The sequence below is a fragment of the Rhinoraja longicauda genome, chromosome 33, assembly GCF_053455715.1.
Source record: "Rhinoraja longicauda isolate Sanriku21f chromosome 33, sRhiLon1.1, whole genome shotgun sequence".
Classification (NCBI taxonomy): domain Eukaryota; kingdom Metazoa; phylum Chordata; class Chondrichthyes; order Rajiformes; family Arhynchobatidae; genus Rhinoraja; species Rhinoraja longicauda.
In genome coordinates, this window is record NC_135985.1 from 676,656 (window position 1) to 698,191 (window position 21,536).

Sequence of the window (21,536 nt, forward strand, 5' to 3'; positions counted from 1 at the left end):
CATATGTGATAGGAAAGAATTAGGCCATTCAGCCCATCAAGTCTATACCATTCAATCATGGCTGATCTATCTTTCCCTCCTAACCCCATTCTCCTGCCTTCTCCCCATAACCTTGAAACCCGTACTAATTAAGAATCTATCTCTGCCTTAAAAATATCCATTGACTTGGCCTCCATAGCTGTCTGTGGCAATGAATTCCACAGATTCACCACCTTCTGACTAAAGAAATTCCTCCTCATCTCCTTCCTAAAGGAATGTCCTTTATTTCTGAGGCTGTGCCCTCTGGTCCTAGACTCTCCACATCCACTCTATCCTGGCCTTTCACTATTGAATCTTAAAGTGCCATGAGTACAGAATTGTCATAAAGCCATAGAAAACTAGCAGATGCTGCAAATATGAAATTGAATCAGAATGCTGGTGATACCACAGGTCAGGCAGCATATGTGGAGAGAGAAATAGTTACTGTTTCATGTTGTTAATTCATCGGAAAAGTTAGAAATGAAATAAGCAAAATGTTGCGGAGAAGGGAAGAGACGATCCAGAGGGTGTGTGAATGGATGGGGACCAGGAGACATGAGGTGCCAAAGGGTTCACAGATCCACGGGTGCAAAAGGGTTAACTCCCCACCTCTCTATTATATCTTGCGTGACAGAAATTATTTCATCCCATTGTCCCTAATCATATCATATCATCATATCATATATATACAGCCGGAAACAGGCCTTTTCGGCCCTCCAAGTCCGTGCCGCCCAGCGATCCCCGTACATTAACACTATCCTACACCCACTAGGGACAATTTTTACATTTACCCAGCCAATTAACCTACATACCTGTACGTCTTTGGAGTATTTACCATATTGCCCCAATATTGATTTTTTAAAGAGGATACTTCTAGCTAGTTTATAATGTAATTGCTGTTGACTATTGTATATGTTACTGTGTGTTAACAACACTAACAGAATGCCGACTAATGGCTGGTCACTCATAACTTATTGATCCATAAACAGCATTGTTGGATTGCATCAGCCTGTGGTAACACAGAATCCACTGTAGTTAGTTCCACAGCAGCATCAAGAAAATTCACATCTCTTCCAAAATGTTCCAATCGTTGGAGCAATTGTATAAGAAAATAACTGTAGATGCTGGTACAAATCGATTTATTCACAAAATGCTGGAGTAACTCAGCAGGTCAGGCAGCATCTCGGGAGAGAAGGAATGGGTGACGTTTCGGGTCGAGACCCTTCTTCAGATTGGAGCAATTGTACGTGAGTAGCTCTCTGGGGAAGTGCCCGACTGAATTCCTGGACAATGTGCCTTCAAGGTCGGGAGACAATAGACAATAGGTGCAGGAGGAGGCCTTTTGGCCCTTCGAGCCAGCACCACCATTCAATGTGATCATGGCTGATCATTCTCAATCAGTACCCCGTTCCTGCCTTCTCCCCATACCCCCTGACTCCGCTATCCTTAAGAGCTCTATCTAGCTCTCTCTTGAATGCATTCAGAGAATTGGCCACTGCCTTCTGAGGCAGAGAATTCCACAAAGGCACCGCCCCCCCCCTCCTCCCCGGGGCACGACGGCTGAAGGGGGCCGGACGAGGAGAGGGACGATGGGTCACGGGACGATCCAGACGGAGGTGATGGATGCAATGGGCCTTTGTGGCCTTTGTAGCTGGGACTGGGATATGGCCCCTAAACCTGCGGCATCTTGCATACAGACTCAGTGGGGTGTCTCTATGCATTCTGTACTTAATCGGGGATTGTACGTATGTTTGGCAATAACCTTGATACACTGCACCTTGGTGCAGGTGATGATGAAGAACCATTGACCATTGAAATGAAACCCAGTCAGAAGCTGACCCATGCAGGGTCAGTAACACAACCAGTCAGAAGAAGGGTCTCGACCCGAAACGTCACCCATTCCTTCTCTCCAGAGATGCTGCCTGTCCCACTGAGTTATTCCAGTTCTGTGTCTACAGAAGATAAGTAACCCCATATTTTACAATGAATTATCGTTGAACATGGAACGATGCACCAGGACTGACCTTGACGCGCGGAATACTTGCTGGTGCGGAACATTGCACGTCAGCACTGCCCAGCTCCTTAAATACATCAGACCAATCAGTTTCAGGACGTTGAATGCTGGAAGGCAAGGTGAGAAGAAGGCTCCCATCCTAAGGATGGAAGATAAACATGAAATCAAACACTGGAGACGGAGGCTGGAAATGCATACCAGCTCAACTATGATCTGCAAAGAGCAAAAATAGGTCAATATCTTAGAATTCATGACCTATATTCATGGAAGGAAGGAGAGAGGAAACGGAACTATAAGACAGTCAGCCTCACATCTTGCATTGGGAAAATGTTGGATATCAACCTTTAAGGAATGATTATGTAGAATCAACATGGTTCTATGGAGTGGTTTAAACATGTAACTAGAGTGGTAAGCGATGGGGAACGGGGAGTATATTAGGATTTCCAACAAGTATTTGTGCCCATCTTCCCAGCCTGATACATCACCAGGCATGTCCTTAGTGCAGAAACAAAGAATTGCAGATGCTGGTTACTACACAAAAGGACACAAAGTGCTGGAGTAATCTAGCAGGCCATCCATATCCTCCGGGGATGCTGCCTGACCCACTGAGTTACTCCAGTACTTTGTGTTTTTTCTGTGTATTTAATCAGCATCTGCCATTCCATGTGTCTCAAGCTTTGTTGAAGAGGCAAGGGGATTTTGCAGATGGCTGCACAGGAAAACTGATCAGGGATGTGTTGGGTGCACATTCCTTGTGGATGGACACGCTTGCTCAGGATGCTGCTTTCCCCAAGTTATAGGAGTAGAATTAGGCCATTCGGCCCATCGAGTCTACTCCACCATTCAATCATGGCTGATCTCTGCCTCCTAATCCCATTTTCCTGCCTTCTCCCCATAACCCTTGACACCCGTTCTAATCAAGAATTCGTCTCTCTCTGCCTTAAAAATGTCCACTGACTTGGCCTTTCCACTGGCTTGGCCTTTCCACTGGCTTGGCCTTACCACTGGCCTGGCCTTTCCACTGGCTTGGCCTTTCCACTGGCTTGGCCTTTCCACTGGCTTGGCCTTTCCACTGGCTTGGCCTTTCCACTGGCTTGGCCTTTCCACTGGCTTGGCCTTTCCACTGGCTTGGCCTTTCCACTGGCTTGGCCTTTCCACTGGCTTGGCCTTTCCACTGGCTTGGCCTTTCCACTGGCTTGGCCTTGCCACTGCCTTTCTCCCGAGCGCCAGGTTCCAAGTTGGGACAGTTGTTTGCAACAACTGGTCTCCAGGAGATGCTGTGATGGAGAGTGGACATCCCTTGACCACGGACCTTGCCAAGTTCCCCAGCAGATGCTGACAGGTCCATTTACTCAGTACTGAGGGAGTGCGTATGATGCTGGGGTTTTGAGCGATCCTATTGCTTTTCCACCCTCTAGTGGCTGAGTGTACAAAATACAAATGCTCTTGTTCCACCCTCCAGGACATTGAAACTGCTGAACCACGAGTCTTGTTGCTCGCTGCTGTTTGCTCAAGGGTTACGTAGAGCAAAGATCACGATCAGCTCAACCACAGACGTACTGAAGGGTAGAGCAGGGAAATCTTCAGAGCCTTAAACTGATTTCTTGCATCAACGTGCAAACACAAGGGTCTGTAGATGCTGGAATCTTGCATAGAACACAAAGTGCTGGAGGACATGGATCGGCATCTTTTCAGGACAGGACCCTTATTTAGTCTGAAGAAGGGTTCCAAGCTGAAACGTCACCTATCCAAGTTCTCCAGAGATGCTGCCTGACCCGCTGAGTTACTCCAGCACTCTGTGAAACGTCACCTATCCAAGTTCTCCAGAGATGCTGCCTGACCCGCTGAGTTACTCCAGCACTCTGTGTTCTAATACTCACATCAACCATTCTGATCAAATTCACCCAACGATTCCCCTTATCTCTGCATTCCTATTTCATTGGTCATCTTGCTCATCTAACACTGAGTATTGACATCACGTACCTCAGCTCGTATCTTAGATAAACCGATCTTAGATATTTGATTGAATAAACCATGTGAATGAGCTGCAACGTACCATATCATACCCTGGTTGTATATCAGGTGCAGTACATTCTCTGCTATCTTGAACTCTCCGTACTCAGGCTGGAAGAGATTTGTAATAAATAATGAGTACGTGGTGACACCAAATTGTGAAGATGGTGCAGGGTTGACGTAGATACAATACTCACAAACTTGTTCTCCAGGTCCCAGCACCAATAGTCACTCAGGTATCGGACAAAGAGGCCTCGTATGAAGTCAATGAGCAGAATACTGCCCACTGTGAACAGCATGTCGATGATGGACAACTTCAGCATCTCCTGCAGGCAGACAAAGCCCTTCCCATTAGCTCACGCCCGATGCAAGAACAGGCCTATCTGTAACAGGGGTGGGGGGAGAAGCCAGGAGAATGGGGTTGAGGGGGAAGGAATTATCAGCCATGATTGAATGGCAGAGTGGACTTGATGGGCCGAATAGCCTAATTCTGCTCCTATAACTTATGAACTAACAAACTTATCACAAGCCCACTACAGGAATGAAAGGAGTTGTCCCCATGGATAGACCCTAAAAGCTGGTGTAACTCAGCGGGACAGGCAGCATCTCTGGAGAGAAGGAATGGGTGACGTTTCAGGTCGTGACCTTTTTTCATGGCTAGTTTAGTTTAGAGATACAGCACGGAAACAGGCCCTTTGTTGCTTCGACCAACGATCGCCTTGTCACTAGCTCTATCCCACACAGTGGGGACAATTCATAGAAGCCAATTAACCTACAAACCTGTACATCTTGGGAGGGTGGGGGGAAACCGGAGCACCCGGAGAAAACCCACGCAGGTCATGGGGAGAACGTACAAACTTCATACAGACAGCACCCGTGGTCAGGATGGAACCCAGGTCTCAGGCGCTGTGAGGCAGCAACTCTACCGCTGCGCCACCGAGCCACCCTGTACATCCACCAAGGTTATATAATGGTGACGGTCCTTTAGAATGCTCAGCGTGCAACAATCATCTGTGGAGTTCCTGTTCAGGTTATGAACACGAGATGGAGCAAGCTCTTTCCTGGCAGAGAAGTATTTGCAACTTTGACCCACACTCACACACTGCTGTTGGCAATGACCCTGTCAATTATCCCACCTCTGGACCCTTATTGCCCAATTAACAATTTCATTTATGTAGGAATGAACTGCAGACACTGGTTTAAACCGAAGGTAGACACAATGTGCTGGAATAACTCAGCGGGTCTGACAGCATCTCTGGAGAGAAGGAATGGGTGACATTTCGGGTCGAGACCCTTCTTCAAACATCTCCTATTCCTTTTCTCCGAACAATTTCATTTGCCTTCCTTCATCCCTTTTGTAATGGAGTAATCCTGACCTTCAACCTTCTTTCCTCTGGTTCTCCCCTCACCTTCCCCATCTCAAAGTCTCTTTGTACTTGATTCTAAACTATTCATTCTCTGATATACAGATCTGATCAAATTCATCCTCTTTACTATCCTTCCTACTAACTCCCAACCACCCCTAACCCCACCAGTGTTGCCTGGTGTAAGCTTTATTGTCCCAACCACCCCTAACCCCAGCAGTGTTGCCTGGTGTAAGCTTTATTGTCCCAACCACCCCTAACCCCAGCAGTGTTGCCTGGTGTAAGCTTTATTGTCCCAACCACCCCTAACCCCAGCAGTGTTGCCTGGTGTAAGCTTTATTGTCCCAACCACCCCTAACCCCAGCAGTGTTACCTGGTGTAAGCTTTATTGTCCCAACCACCCCTAACCCCAGCAGTGTTGCCTGGTGTAAGCTTTATTGTCCCAACCACCCCTAACCCCAGCAGTGTTGCCTGGTGCAAGCTTTATTGTTCCAACCACCCCTAACCCCAGCAGTGTTGCCTGGTGTAAGCGTTATTCCCCCAACCACCCCTAACCCCAGCAGTGTTGCCTGGTGTAAGCTTTATTGTCCCAACCACCCCTAACCCCAGCAGTGTTGCCTGGTGTAAGCTTTATTGTCCCAACCACCCCTAACCCCAGCAGTGTTGCCTGGTGTAAGCTTTATTCCAACATTATTTCTGTTTGAATGTGCACATTGTCATGGAGTTACACAGCTGTGAAACAGCCCAATCTCACCATGCTGACCAAGATGCCCTGTCCAAATCAGCCCCATTTGCCCCCATTTCCCTCTAAACCTTTCCTATCAATGTCTGTCCTTGTGTCTTCTAAATGCTGTTATAGTACATCATTTATATAGCAGAATTAGGCCATTCAGCCCATCAACGCTACCTGGTCCAACCTGTACATGAACCTAAATCCAAGCAGAGTCCCACTTCCCTTGTATTGTCCTGGAGTTTGTTGAACATAAGAATTAACCTGCAGAAGAGAGTTAGGAGCAAAACCCAGGAGAAAGAACTGATGGGTTTTACACATTGACTTTTAGAACTTTCATTTATAATTATAAATATATTAAACGTGGAAGGAAATGTTTCTTTTACAATCCTGATTAATGCATTAATGTAACATGTAGAGGGACACAAAGTGCTGGAGTAACTCAACGGGTCAGGCAGCATCTGTGGAGAACATGGATAGGTGACGTTTCACAGAGTGCTGGAGTAACTCAGCGGGTCAGGCAGCGTCTCTGGAGAACATGGATAGGTGACGTTTCACAGAGTGCTGGAGTACCTCAGCGGGTCAGGCAGCATCTGTGGAGAACATGGATAGGTGACGTTTCACAGAGTGCTGGAGTAACTCAGCGGGTCAGGCAGCATCTGTGGAGAACATGGATAGGTGACGTTTCACAGCGTGCTGGAGTAACTCAGCGGGTCAGGCAGCATCTCTGGAGTAAAAGGATGGGTGACGTTTCGGGTCGAGACCCTTCTTCAGAGGTAACATGGGGTGAGTTTGCTTTGGGATTGAGCTGTGGGGGCGGACGACCGAGAGTGTGGGTCGATGGTGCAAGTCTGGGGAAGGGTGCAATGGGAACCCAGATACACGGCCAGCTACAGGTGGCCACCAAGATTACCACGGTGCTCAATGCTCAATGGCACAGAATAACACAAAGAGTTCTCCACAGACCTGTCCCACATACGTTTCCCAGCACTGGTCTTGTGACAGAATGTTGTAGTCGAATGTGGCTGTCTTATTAAACCTGCTTATTGGTTTTGTCCTGTTGTAAGCTGAGCTGAAGGTGATGTTCTGCCTCAGCCTGATCTCAGGGACGATGGTGGACAGGTTCTCCTCCTCTGGCAGAGTCCTGGTTGCCAAGAACGACGAGCCCGTGTCATTGGTGTTATCCTGCAAGAATAGCTCAGACATGAAGCTTGGGTTAAACATCGGTTCATCATTACATGTTCAAACCTATTAAATGTTCAAGTCACATTGAGGGTTTAGTTTAGTTTAGTTTGGTGATACAACATGGGAGCTGGCCGGAATCACGCCCACCATCGTTCACCCGTTGACACTAGTTCCATGTTAACCTACTTTTGCACACGAGGGGCAATTTACAGAAGCCAATGAACCTATATACCCGCATGTCTTTGGGATGTGGGAGGAAACCAGAGCACCCAGAGGAAACTCACGTGGTCACAGGGAGAACGTACAACCTCCACATAGACAGCACCTGAGGTCAGGATTGAACTTGGTTCTCTGGTGGTGTCAGGCAACAGATCTACACACTGTGTTGCTGTGTCACTCCAATAAACCAGTTCAATGTGTATTTATTGTCTTAGATTTATTCCATTTTAAAATTACATCTTAAAACAATTTTATTAGAACTAACAAATGTATTTATAACAAACCGCCAACCTCAGACTGTACCAAAACTCTCTGCAGCCAACTAATTACTCACTTATTAAACGTGGCCGATTTTTGTAAATGCCAAATTCCCAGCAGACATCTTAAGATGTTCACTCACAATTGTGATGACCTGTGTGTGCAATCTCTTCACTTGATGTGTGTAGCCTGAAGCTTTGTCAAACAAGGCAGCATCAATTTCCAGCTAATTTAAACACAGCTCATTCTCTCGCCGGTCAGAATTCCCTTGCTATAGAACAAAGGGGGGGCCGGCCTGGGTGGGTTGGGCAGGGGTCTGTTACCACCTGCGGCAGCTGGCAGAAGATAGGAATGATCGGTGAACCTTTGTGACGTTGTTGGTGTCACACCACACCTGTACTGCCCGGGCGAGGTCTGCCGTCAGTCAGTCTAGATTATTGTCACGTGTACCGAGGTACAGTGAAAAGCTTTTTGTTGCCCGCTATCCAGTCAGCAGAAAGACAATACATGGTTATAATCGAGCCGTATACAGAGAAAAGATACTTGATAAGGGAATAACGTTTAGTGCAAGGTAAAGCCGGTAAAGTGCGATCAAGGATAGTCCAAGCGTCATCAAAGAGGTAGATAGTAGTTCAGCACTGCTCTCTGGTTGTGGTAGGATGGTTCAGTTGCCTGATAACAGCTGGGAAGAAACTGTCCATGAATCTGAAGGTGTGCGTTTTCACACTTCTGTACCTCTTGCCCGATGGGAGAGGGGAGAAGAGGGAGTGACCGGGGTGAGACTGGTCCTTGATCATGCTGCTGGCCTTGCCGAGGCAGCGTGTGGTTGTACACAAAACAAAGCATTTCACTCCACCTAGGTACATGTGACACTTAGGTACATGTGACAATCGAGTATCATTGAATTGCACCCGTCACTTCAGCATGTTGTGTGTGAATTTGCTCGACCGAAAATCATCTTACACCTTTATGCTGAAAAGACAGTGACCTTGGCTGTGTTAACTTAATCCCCGGTCTAACACGTGTTGCCGGAAGCTTCATGCTCACCAACATACTCATACTGTTCACTTTGTCAAGCAGAGCGATGATCAAACTGTAGAGATTTCCCAGGTACAGCACCAACACCCTGTGGAAACCAGACAGGAAGAGGCAAGTCAGAGGCAGAGTAGGAAGGAACTGCAGATGCAGTTTTACACCAACAATAGACACAAAGTGCAGGAGTAACTCAGCGGGGCAGGCAGCATCTCTGGAGAAAGGGAATGGGTGACGTTTCAGGTTGGGATCCTTCTGCAGACTTTTCTTTTCAAAGACAGTTGATATCCCACTGGCAGTTAGACATGAAAAGGTCTAACGAGGGTAGAAGGCTGTCTGGGGATTCCAAGAGGAGGGGGACGGGTGGAGAAGGGGCCATCATTGGGTGGTGAGGAGTCCTTCCCATCGTCTCTGAGGCGGAGGCGAAGGAAGAAAAGCTCGACGTCGTGGCAGACCTGTAACTCGTTGAGGTGGGGTGGAGGGGAACGAAGGTGAGGCCTCTGTCGAGGACAGACCGCTCTGTCCAGTGTGAGGAAGGGTCCCGACCTGAAATGTCACCCATCCTTTTCCTCCAGTGCCTGACCCACTGAGTTACTCCAGCACTCTGTGAAATGTTACCTATCCATGTTCTCCACAGATGCTGCCTGACCCACTGAGTTACTCCAGCACTCTGTGTCTGTCTTCTCTAAGACAGAAAGTGACATAAATTTATAAGAAGTTCGAGTAGCTTTTGGCCATTCGGCCCATCGAGACTACTCCACCATTCAATCATGGCTGATCTATATATTCCTCTCAACCCCATTCTCCTGCTTTCTCCCCGTAACCTTTGATACCTGTACTAATCAAGAACCTGTCAAACTCCACTTTAAAAATACCCAAAGACTTGGCCTTTACAATCTGTGTTTCACAATCAAACCATGCCTAATTTATTGTTCATATAGCACCATTAGAAGATATAAATTTAATCGGAAATGAAATCTTCATGTCGCAATGCGATTACACAAATCTCCAAAAGCAAAATGTGCATGCTAAACATCTGCTGAGATTAGAGCCAGAAAACATGTTGAGACCCTTCTTCAGACTTTCCTACATAAGACAGTTCGTCATTTAGTTAGAAACAAAGAACAGCAGATGCTGGTTCACACCAAAGATAGTCACAACGTGCTGGAGTAACTCAGTGGGTCAGGCAGCATCTGTGGGGAACATGGATCGGTGACGTTTCACAGAGTGCTGGAGTAACTCAGTGGGTCAGGCAGCATCTGTGGGGAACATAGATCGGTGACGTTTCAGGCCGCCACCCTTCCTCCTTGAGTTGGTGTTTGTGGTGTTCAAGAGCCTGGTGGTTTTGGCCTCGGGTGCCTCCTCTGGTCGGCAGTAAATGTGGTCGACAGGTGGGGTTGGGGTGAGGTGAGGACTTACCTGGCCAGCTGAAAGCGCAGTGTGGTTCTGGGGTGCAACATCTCCAGCTGGGCCACCAGCTCAAACACAGACGGGGCGATCATCGTGATGAGTGACACGACCACACTGACCTAAACACAGAGCAGCCAGTGAGTGCAATCATGCTGCACTAGGTCCTGCTATCTACAACCGTCTGAAGGACAAACTTCTACCTCATTCTTCTCCCAGAGAGTGAGCTCGATCTTGGTCCGCTCCAGCTCCTGAGAGCGATCAACAACAAAGTAAATGATGTAGATGCTCCCGGCCAGGGAGAGTAGCACCAGGATATTGGCAAGGATCCTCAGACTGATAACCACTGCCCTGTGGAAACATCAGACCACCCAGGTTAGTGTGGACTCTCTTTGCCCGGCTGCTAAAGACGGGCTCCAAGATTGGCCTGGTGCCAATACTTACAGACTTCTGTCCTTCTTCTTCACTTGCTCCTCCAGAATAGCTTCCTTGCAAAGAGAAATAGACATTCACCATTAGCGCCGTTACTGGTCAGCACAGGCTTCCCATTACACATTATCTTAGTTTAGTTCTGGACTTTCAACAAAAAAAAAAATATCGGCAAAATTATTTTGCAATCTTCTGAAGATGTACTTTTACCAGTTGCCTTCTTTCTGCAAATAAGGGAACAATGATAGCCTTCAATATTGGCAAATTCCCTCTTCGTTTCAACCCCTGTATCCTGCCTACTATGAATAATCATCTGTTCTACTTTTCTATTGAAACATGAGATTGGCCAATGTCCGTATTTAATGTCCACCCCTGACCTTTCAGAAGATGCCAGATAGTTACCTCTTTGTAATGCTGCAATGCTTCTAGTTAAGGCATCCCCATAGTTTAGTTTATTGTCACTTGTGCCGAGGTACAGTGAAAAGCTTTTGTGTTGCGTGCTATCCAGTCAACGGAAAGACTATACATGATTACAGTCAAGCTGTCCACAGTGTATAGATACAGGATAAAGGGAATAATGTTTAGTGCAAAATAAAGTCCAGTAAAGTTTAGACTATACATGATTACAGTCAAGCTGTCCACAGTGTATAGATACAGGATAAAGGGAATAATGTTTAGTGCAAAATAAAGTCCAGTAAAGTTTGATTAAAGATAGACTGAGGTAGATGGGAGGTCAGGATTACTCTAGTTGGTGGTAGGATGGTTCAGTCAGAGCCATACAGCATGGAAACATGTCTTTCGGCCCAACTTACTCACACCGACCAACATGCCCCATCTACACTAGTCCCACCTGCCCACACCGACCAACATGCCCCATCTACACTAGTCCCACCTGCCCACACCGACGAACATGCCCCATCTACACTAGTCCCACCTGCCCACACCGACCAACATGCCCCATCTACACTAGTCCCACCTGCCCACACTGCCCAACATGCCCCATCTACACTAGCCCCACCTGCCTGCATTTGGCAAATATCCCTCCAAACCTATCCTATCCATGTACTTCTCCAAATGTTTCTTAACCATTGGGATAGTCCCAGCATCAACTAGCTCCTCCGGCAGCTCGTTCCATTCACCCACCACAAGTTACCCAGATCAGTTGCCTGTGAAATCACGTTGGCCGCACGGAAACTTTCTCGAGGGTAAATTAGCAGAAACAGTTGCCAGGGCCCCACAGCCAGAGGAGGTGGATGCACAGGTGGCAGGAACATATGTAACACGGGGCTGTGCTCCAGAGTGCTCTGCTTGGAAGAGCAGTGGTAGCAGATAGAGAATGATGGAGAGATACGGGGAACCAGGTGCGGGGATGGGGTTGATTAGAAACTCGGGCAGGATGTTAAAGATCCAGGGGTTTGTGAGAGGCTGGGCTGGTGGCTGTGAGAGGCTGGGCTGGTGGCTGTGACAGGCTGGGCTGGTGGGAGTGACGTACTCGGATACTGTTGATGACTGCGGCCGCCTTGCTCTCCGCAGCCTCGGGGTTGCCAATCAGGTAATCCCACGCACAGAACAGCTTCCAGCAGAAGGTGTAGTTTTCATCAGAGGCGCTGGCCATGCTCAGCCGAGAGTTCTTCGCCATCCTGCAACGCAAAGTCACAGAGCGATGGCACATCTTCACCCCGGCACACACGCCAGCCATTCACAAAGCAAGGGACACACACACACATGCACATACACATGCACGCATACACATGCACACACACACATGCACATACATGCACAGATGCACACACACAAACATGCACACACACACATGCTGCACATACACACATGCACACACAGAGATGCACACACTCACTCACGCATACACACACGCACAGGCACGTACACATGCACCCACACACATACACATCCACATGCATGCACACTTGCACACACTCACACATGCATGCATATACACACAAACACAGGTGCGCACACACACGCGCGCACACACACGCACACACACGCACACACACGCACACACACGCAGCATCTCTAGGGAACATGGATAGGTGACGTTTCACAGAGTGCTGGAGTAACTCAGCGGGTCAGGCAGCATCTGTGGAGAACATGGATAGGTGACCCTTCTTTAGACTTATCGTAGTGGGGAGTGGGGGAAATGCTGGAAATGAAAAAACAGGACAAATCCAAGAACAGGATACGAAATACAGTAAACAGCCCTGACTTGTCATTCGGCCCGACATTAGTCTGGACATTGGGCTGGACATTGGATGCACATTAGTCTGGGCATTGGGCCGGACATTGGATGGACATTAGTCTGGGCATTGGGCCGGACATTGGTCTGGACGTTGGGCCGGGCATTAGTCCGGACATTGGGCCGGACATTAGTCTGGGCATTAGTCTAGGCTTTGGGCTGGACATTGGGCCGGGCATTGGTTCGGACATTGGGCTGGACATTAGTCTGGACATTAGTCTGGACATTAGTCTGGACATTGGGCCGGGCATTGGGTCGGACATTGGTCCGGACATTGGGCTGGACATTAGTCTGGGCATTAGTCTAGGCGTTGGGCTGGACATTGGGCCGGACATTAGTCTGGACATTAGTCTGGACATTGGGCCGGACATTGGGCCGGACATTGGGCCGGGCATTGGGCCGGGCATTGGGCCGGGCATTGGGCCGGGCATTGGGCCGGGCATTGGTCCGGACATTGGGCTGGACATTGGGCTGGACATTAGTCTGGACATTAGTCTGGACATTGGGCTGGACATTGGGCCGGACATTAGTCCGGGCATTGGGCCGGACATTGGGCTGGACATTGGGCTGGACATTGGGCCGGACATTGGGCCGGACATTGGGCTTGCAGATGAAGGTGTGCAGTAGGAGGATTACTTGCGCAGCAGAATGATGAAGCTGTAGGCAAACATGGCCATTCCAACCATGAAATAGGCCAGGGGCAAATGGTACCCAGCCCGTCCAATCTTCCTCTCGTTGCCATAGTAACCGTAGAACATGACAGAATACTGGAGGTAGCCCTGTGTGAAGGACAGAATAAAATTGAGAACAGGCACTGGCGTAATTAAATGTTTGAGCTGTGATACGCAGTAATATTGGCTGTGATCAAAGATGATGATATGCTTGCCCCAAGTGACCAGATGGTGTCCAGATCTTGTGCTGATCCAACGTATCCCGCGGGAATGGTTTTGCTTGGAACACTTCCGAACGGAGCTCCTGCTAACAGCTGGGGAAACACAAACAGATGCAGGTGGATATCCTTGAGATAGATAGATAGATAGATTCTCGATTAGTGTGGGTGCCAGGGGTTATGGGGAGAAAGCAGGAGAATGGGGTTAGGAGGGAGAGATAGATCAGCCATGATTGATGGTGGAGTAGACTTGATGGGCCGAATGGCCTAATTCTGCTCCAATCATTTATGACGTTATGACCAGAGTTATTACCAACATCACTGACCCAAAGTCCTGGATAACAGAATAAATGGGAAAGGGATTAAACATGTTGATGGTTGCAAGCTGATAACACACAATGCCACACAGAGAAATGCATCCCTCAAATGCAGGCAGATTTCCCGGATCTGCCTCTCTTTGGAATGGCCAAAATATTCTTCCTTTTATTAATGTTATTGTAATGAGGAGCGGCACAGTGGTGCAGCGGGTAGAGCTGCTGCCTCTGAGCGCCAGAGACCGGGGATCGATCCTGACTACGGGCGCTATCTGTACGGAGCTGCCATCCGCAAAACAATAAAGGAATGTCAGGAGCCGGGAGACAGATCCCATCAAAGAGCCAGTGACCTCTGCTGCACCGACTCACTCCCCTCTTCCCCGGCCCCTGACCGCTCGCTCCAGTTTATACTCATTCTGGTGCCGATCCTGGAATATCATTAAACTCCAGCAGACAACGAACGACATTAAAGAATTGTCCTGAACAGAAATCCGTGATGAATTTTCTGTTGAAGCAGGTTTCCATTAGTTTATTAACTGTGATGCAGAGTAAAGATTGGAATGGCTAGGACATTAAAGTTGCATTAAAAACTCATCAGCTTCCAACCTTTTTCATTTTAATATTCTTTATTTTCAACTGACAGAAATAGAAGTGGCTATTGCAGGCAGTTGCTTAGCAATTGAAGGCACTCCGAACCTCATAACTGACCTATAGGGTATTTTATGAAGAGACTAGTGTGTATGAAGTTTAAATTCACACCAGTTCAAGTGATATCTTGGGAGTCAGTAGAAACGTATAGAGTGCGAGGGGAACACAGATTGCCATGTGTACCTGATGGGATAGAGAGGGTGGGTTCTGTGGAAATCAATGTGGACTGGAACTACTAGAGGAAGCTGCACTTTGCGACAGGCAAAACAATAGTGAAAGGCTTGGATAGACTGGACCGGAGAGGGTGGTTTCACGAGTGGGAGAGTCTAGGACCAGAGGTCACAGCCTCAGAATTAAAGGACATTCCTTTAGGAAGGTGATAAGGAGGAACTTCTTTAGTCAGAGGGTGGTAAATCTGTGGAATTCATTGCCACAGAAGGCTGTGGAGACCGTCAGTGGATATTTATAAGGCAGTGATAGATAGATTCATGATTAGTACGGGTGTCAGGGGTTATGGGGAGAAGGCAGGAGAATGGGGTGAGGAGGGAGAGATTGGGTCAGTCATGATTGAATGACGGAGTAGACTTGAAGGGCCGAATGGCCTAATTCTGCTCTTATCACAGTTGAACATAAATATAACAGTAGTGTTTTGAGCAAATTAACGGCAGATGTGCCACAGTTAGCTGGTCCATACAGCACACACCTACCTCAGGTAAGATGACAAATGCTCCAGTCATTATGGTCAGCACGATGTTGATGCCAAACATCCACCTCAGAAAGATAAAGTAGGAAGCCACACCAGAGCCAAAATGACCTGTCAACAAGAAAACAATTCAGTGCCACATTACTGCAGGTCACCTCTGGAGGAGCAAGGTCTTTCTAGGAAGACAGGGTCTAGGTGTCCACGTGTGTGTGTGTGAGTGAATGCGTTACATTTCTCCTCAGACAAGGGCAACTCTTCTTGTTCAGCACGAGGCATTCCTCGTCCTGCCCCATAGCCAGTCACAGATACCTCTCCCGATTCTGTCTCCATGATCTGCCCAGCCCCACCTCACAGCCACCAAGCAGTCAGAAATAAACAGCAAGAACCAAACAGCCGGAGGAACTCAGCGCCAGACAGCGTCTGAGGAGGGAAATAGACAGATAATGTTGGGGTAACTTTGGGAAACTGGGAGCAGTGCAGTGGGCTTGGGCTGTGGACCATCAGGTGACATCACCGCCAGAACCTGGAGTTGGCAGATGTGTATCACATGAAGGGTCCCGACCTGTAACATCATCTGTCCGTCTGTTTCCCTCCACAGATGCTGCCTGACCCGCTGAGTTCCCCCAGCAGTTTGCTTTTAGCTCAAGATCCCAGCCTCAGCATGGTCTTGTGGCCCTACACCGCTCAGCTTTGCAGTTTCCACAGAAGCTACCTGATAACCTGAGCAAGCAAGAGAATCCATATCTCCTGAAGTTCAAGTTGTCTAAGCTCATTTCACTTCAGGTGGTTTAGCTGAAGCCACCCATTTCCCCTGCCTACTGATCCCCCAGATTCTTGTGAAATAAATGACCAACTCCAAACTCCTAAGATAGACACAAAATGCTGGAGTAACTCAGCGGGGCAGGCAGCATCTTTGGAGAGAAGGAATGGCTGACATTTTGGGTCGAGACCCTTCCTCAGAAAGCAGCAGTCCTTCCTACACAAACTCCAAACATCTGCCCCACTCACTTCCAGGGTAGTCCACATACACTGTGAGCTGCTGCTGACACTGGTCAGTGTGACACGATGAGGTATATGGAATGGTCCAGGGTTACACGGAGTAAGAGCTTGCCAACTTATCCCACCAGTCCCAAAGATTTACATCATGTTCCTTTCCACATGAGCTTCTGAATTTTCCATTTCTTATCAGATGTGTACATCATTGCCAGGTCCTGTTTCAGTGAGTGTCACAGGGTGAGATGTTGGTTGAGGAACCAGTGTTCAACAGCATAACAACACCTCAATATCTCCTGCATGGTTTACTTACTTTCGATTTTCTTGATTCTCATTTCCCAGGGGATAAAGAGCACCATGATGTTGTACACCAGTCTCCCAAACTTCTTCCACAGCTAGAGTTTAAAGCAAAGACCGCGGGTGAACCACAGTGGTGTGACACCATACCCTAACCCTAACCAACAGGTCAATGAAGCCCCTCACAGTCGAGAGAAGGATCTAATCCAACAGAAATATTTAAGAAACATTTGGATGGGTACATGGATAGAACAGGTCTAGAGGGATACTAGACTAAGTGGACCCATTAGGCCCAAACCTCTCCTGCATTGGTGCAGCACCCTCTCCTCCCCCCTCCCTCTCCTCCCCCCTCCCTCTCCTCCCCCCCTCCCCCTCCCCCCCCCTCCCCCCCTCTACCCCCCTTATCCTCCCTCCTCCCCTCTCCCTCCCTAGGAGAGATTTAAACTTTAAAATGTGAATAACTTAAAAAATATAACACCGATTTCAATGAAACTTCTTCCATTAGCACCAAAGGCTCGACGGTGCGTAAGGTGGGGCCTAAAATTGTCACGCTATCGTGTGCTGTTTTGGCTGTAGTTCAGGAACAAACAAACGAGTTTTAGTATATAGATGGGCCAAACACGGGCAGGTGGGACTAATGTAGATGGAGCATGTTAGCATTTGGCAAGTTGGGCCGAAGGGCAGTATGACTCTATGACTAAGCAAAATATGATAGCTGTGGCAATAAAAATGCGGCCAATATCTGTGGGTCAAGATGTGTCCGTGGGTCAAGGACCATTAGAGAAAAAATAGAGTCAGTGCTTTAGGTTGAACTCAGAACTTGAGTTGTGATAAAAATCATTGATCGGAAACACAAAAGTTTTTCCCACTCTCTACAATACGTTGCCTAACTGTTGAGTATTCCCCACTTGCATTTATTTATTTATTTATGTCAGGCTGTGACCATTACTGGGAGGACCAGCAATTCTTGCCATCTCTAATTGGTGGGGGCATGCCATTACCTTTATTGTATTCACTGGAGTTTAGAAGAATGAGAGGGGATCTTATCGAAACATGAATTCTTAAGGGATTGGACAGGCTAGATGCAGAAAAAATGTTCCCGATGTTGGGGGAGTCTAGAACCAGGGGGGGTCACAGTTTAAGAATAAGGGATAGGCCATTTAGAACTGAGATGTGGAAAAACCAGAGAGTTGTGAATCTGTGGAATTCTCTGCCACAGAAGGCAGTGGAGACCAATTCACTGGATGTCTTCAAGAAAGAATTAGATACAGCTCTTAGGGCAAACGGAATCAAGGGATTTGGGGAGAAAGCAAGAATGGGGTACTGATTTTGGATGATCAGCCATGATCATATTGAACAGCATTGCTGGCTCGAAGGGCCGAATAGCCTACTTCTGCACCTATTTTCTATGTTTACTGGGTTACAGTGACACAAATATTCAACACATGTCAACACTCCAAGTACTGAAGGCTGAACAAACTCCAGCGAGCTTGGATTACCACCTCACCTCTGCCCCCGCTGCCTGATAGCCTCTTGTCCTGGTCAATCTCCCCTCGTACTTCAGCACTATCTCCTTGGCTTGCCTGGAACACAAGTATCTGTATCATTACACACACTGTCATTTCTAACGGGCACCAACGGCGGTAGCAATCGAGTCATAATTTCACTGCATGTGATAAGGGCCCAGTTTCACATCGTGCCACTTTGCAGCTTCCGTTCTGCTCAGAGGGCAGTGGTCTACCGTGCCTGGACTTGCTCTGGATCAGATGGCCACATCCCAGTCCTTTCCCTACTGCCCCATCAACTTGTCTTCCGAGTAGATGTGTAGGAAGGAACTGCAGATGCTGGTTCACACCAAAGATAGACACAAAATGCTGGAGTAACTCAACGGGTCAGGCAGCATCTCTGGAGAACAGGAATGGGTGATGTTTCGGCTCAAGACCCTTCTTCAAGTTGCTCCAAGTATATGTCCAATTACTGTTTGAAAGTTCCAGTGGAATCATCTTCTCCCAAAACTATTTTTGGAGAACTGCTTCAGATTCTAACTAACGTCTGTATGAGAAAGTGTCTCTTTAGTTTCCCTCTGGTGTTTTATTGTGACATTATTTTAAATCCACTCCATCTGGTTACTGACTGATCCTTTGCCCAAGGAAACAGTCCCTTTATTAAATCTTTGTACAATTACAGGCCATTTTTCCAATGCCAAATCGCAGATTAGTACCATACACGAATGGATCTTATCGGCGAAAAGGACACAACATGCTGGAGTAACTCAGCGGGTCAGGCAGCATCTGTGGAAAACATGGATAGGTGACATTTCGGGTCGAGACCCTTCTTTGGACCCATAGGTCCCCAGGTCTACTCCATTGTTTACAGCCATGGACAATTTTGTCTGAAGATATTTTGCCACAACGTTTATCAGCCCTGTTCCAAGAGACTGAATTTTCTTTTGAACAGACTTCAAGAAAACAAAATTGTTCATTACCTCTAACATGAAACAGATGACAGTAGATTGCCAAGGACAGACACAAAATGCTGGACGAACTCAATGGGTTTAGGCACCATCCCTGGAGAACATGTCCATGTACCCCATTCAGTTACTCCAGCATATTGTGTAATTCCTTGGTAAACCAGCATCTGCAGTTCCTCGTTTCTACATGGTGAATTGTAATTCATGTTACAGGGTAGTGAATCTGTTGGATTCTTTGCCACAGAAGGCTGTGGAGGCCAAGTCGGTGGACAATTTTAAGGCAGAGATAGATAGATTCTTGATTAATACGGGTGTCAGGGGTTATAGGGAGAAGGCAGGAGAATGGGGTTAGAAGGGAGAGATAGATCAGCAATGATTGAATGGCGGGGTAGACTTGATAGGCCGAATGGCCTAATTCTACTCCTATTACTTATGACCTTACTTTAATGATCCGACCTAGTTTTTTTAATACCATATGATGACACTCCATTAACCAGATGGGTATTTGCAGAAATCTGCAGTAAATATTTATGGGAAAATATTACAGCAATTCCCTGAGCAGGAAGGGAGGTTCTAGGAGAGGTAAGGAATGCTCCATCTGCTCAGTACCACGATCACAAATAGCTTCCATCCTCCGCTCAGCTGACATTCAGAACCAGGTGGCTGCAAATTGGATTGTAAAAGGTGACTCTTGTTAGTAATAAATATCTCCAGCTGCCAAGAGCTCCATTCACTCGATGCAAAATTTAACCTAGAATCACTTAACCAGTTGATATAATTCTTTTACATTTGTAATGTAATTTGAAAACGGAAGAGTTTCAATATAAAATTTATTTTTGTAAAACAAATCAAAGAGCTCTCAATCACAGGTAATACAATTATATTCTTCTCTGCACAGCATTGCACCATGTACAGTAGCGTTCACCTCACCTCACAGGGCAAAAATTACAACGCAGATAAAACATTGCCTGTCGGCTCAGCTTGACTGCCAGTTGACCTTGCTGAGGTGGCCCATGCTGAATTTAATTAACACTTTAAGCAGTTCCATCCAGGCTTTATTAACAATTAAAGCTGTTATTGTTATGTGGCTCAATGCCAACAGTTTAGTTGAGGCACCAGTTTAGTTGAGGCACCTTGGTTGGCTAGGCTGGGCTTGGCTGGGCAGGGCTGGGCTGAAGGGCTGAAGGGCTGGGGTAGGGTGGGCTGGGCTGAAGGGCATAGATGGCTGGGCTGGGCTGGGCTGGGGTGGGGTGGATTGGGCTGAAGGGCATAGATGGGCAGGGCAGGGCATGGCTGGGCTGGGCTGGGGGCATAGATGGGCAGGGCAGGGCTGGGGGGCATGTTTCCTTGATGTGTGACTCCACCACGCTACTGATGCAACACAATATCCAAGAGGAGAATTTGAAAGTGGAGGTGGCAACAGAATGATTAATGATTAATGGTCAATATATTGGAACAATTATCAAATGTGGTCCAACTCCTGGGGGATTTACCCAGCCCCTCTGGATATTCCAACGGGAGGGAGAGGAGCAATTTTCTGAGAAGAGATGTCCAGTAATTGGGAGGAAGTTGAGAGAGAAAATAGCAGTGGAACACAACAGAGTGGCTGAATACCACGAGAATGTCAATGGAGGGGGGGGGGCAAGAGGTGGGGGGGGGCAAGAGGTGGGGGGGGGGGCAAGAGGTGGGGGGGGCAAGAGGTGGGGGGGGGCAAGAGGTGGGGGGGGGCAAGAGGTGGGGGGGGGCAAGAGGTGGGGGGGGCAAAAGGTGTGGGGGGCAAGAGGTGGGGGGCAAGAGGTGGGGGGGCAAGAGGTGGGGGGGCAAGAGGTGGGGGGACAAGAGGTGGGGGGGCAAGAGGTGGGGGGGGCAAGAGGTGGGGGGGCAAGAGGTGGGGGGGGCAAGAGGTGGGGGGGGCAAGAGGTGGGGGGGGCAAGAGGTGGGGGGGGCGTTGGCCCCACTTCTACACATTGTGTTGACACTAACACCACAGTGGCTGCAGACGTGGGGCCCGTCACCCCCCCCCCCCCCCCCCCCCCCCATGCCGAGCCGCTGTCCCGGAGGGGGGGCGCGTTGAGGCGGGGCCGGGCGGGGGTCGCCACAGAGCGGCTGCCCGGCCAACTGGCGGGGACAGAGGGGCCGCGTCTGACCCCCGACACCGGCATCCACAGCCCCCCCGCACAGAGGCGCGGGTGAGACGGAGAGAGGGGGCGGGGGGAGTGGGGGGGGGAGTGGGGGGGGGGTGGGGGGGGGGAGTGGGGGGGGAAGAGTGGGGGGGGAGTGGGGGGGAAGAGTGGGG

General features: G+C 48.3%; 1 protein-coding gene across 1 annotated transcript in view; it reads right to left on the reverse strand.

The window, feature by feature from the left end:
* The window catches only part of tmc3 (transmembrane channel like 3), a 28,144-nt gene extending 8,239 nt beyond the window's left edge, over positions 1-19,905 (reverse strand). The window contains exons 1-15 of the mRNA XM_078427235.1: positions 19,850-19,905; positions 18,278-18,353; positions 16,787-16,868; positions 15,485-15,591; positions 13,813-13,911; positions 13,563-13,705; positions 12,162-12,309; positions 10,685-10,728; positions 10,444-10,591; positions 10,253-10,362; positions 8,849-8,927; positions 7,106-7,324; positions 4,243-4,371; positions 4,089-4,156; positions 2,043-2,171 (exon numbers count right to left, since the gene is read on the reverse strand). Of these exons, the coding sequence (XP_078283361.1) occupies positions 2,043-2,171; positions 4,089-4,156; positions 4,243-4,371; positions 7,106-7,324; positions 8,849-8,927; positions 10,253-10,362; positions 10,444-10,591; positions 10,685-10,728; positions 12,162-12,309; positions 13,563-13,705; positions 13,813-13,911; positions 15,485-15,591; positions 16,787-16,832 (1,469 nt within the window). The 5' untranslated portion in view covers positions 16,833-16,868; positions 18,278-18,353; positions 19,850-19,905. The remainder of the gene's footprint in view (positions 1-2,042; positions 2,172-4,088; positions 4,157-4,242; positions 4,372-7,105; positions 7,325-8,848; positions 8,928-10,252; positions 10,363-10,443; positions 10,592-10,684; positions 10,729-12,161; positions 12,310-13,562; positions 13,706-13,812; positions 13,912-15,484; positions 15,592-16,786; positions 16,869-18,277; positions 18,354-19,849) is intronic.
* Positions 19,906-21,536: the final 1,631 nt, after the last annotated feature.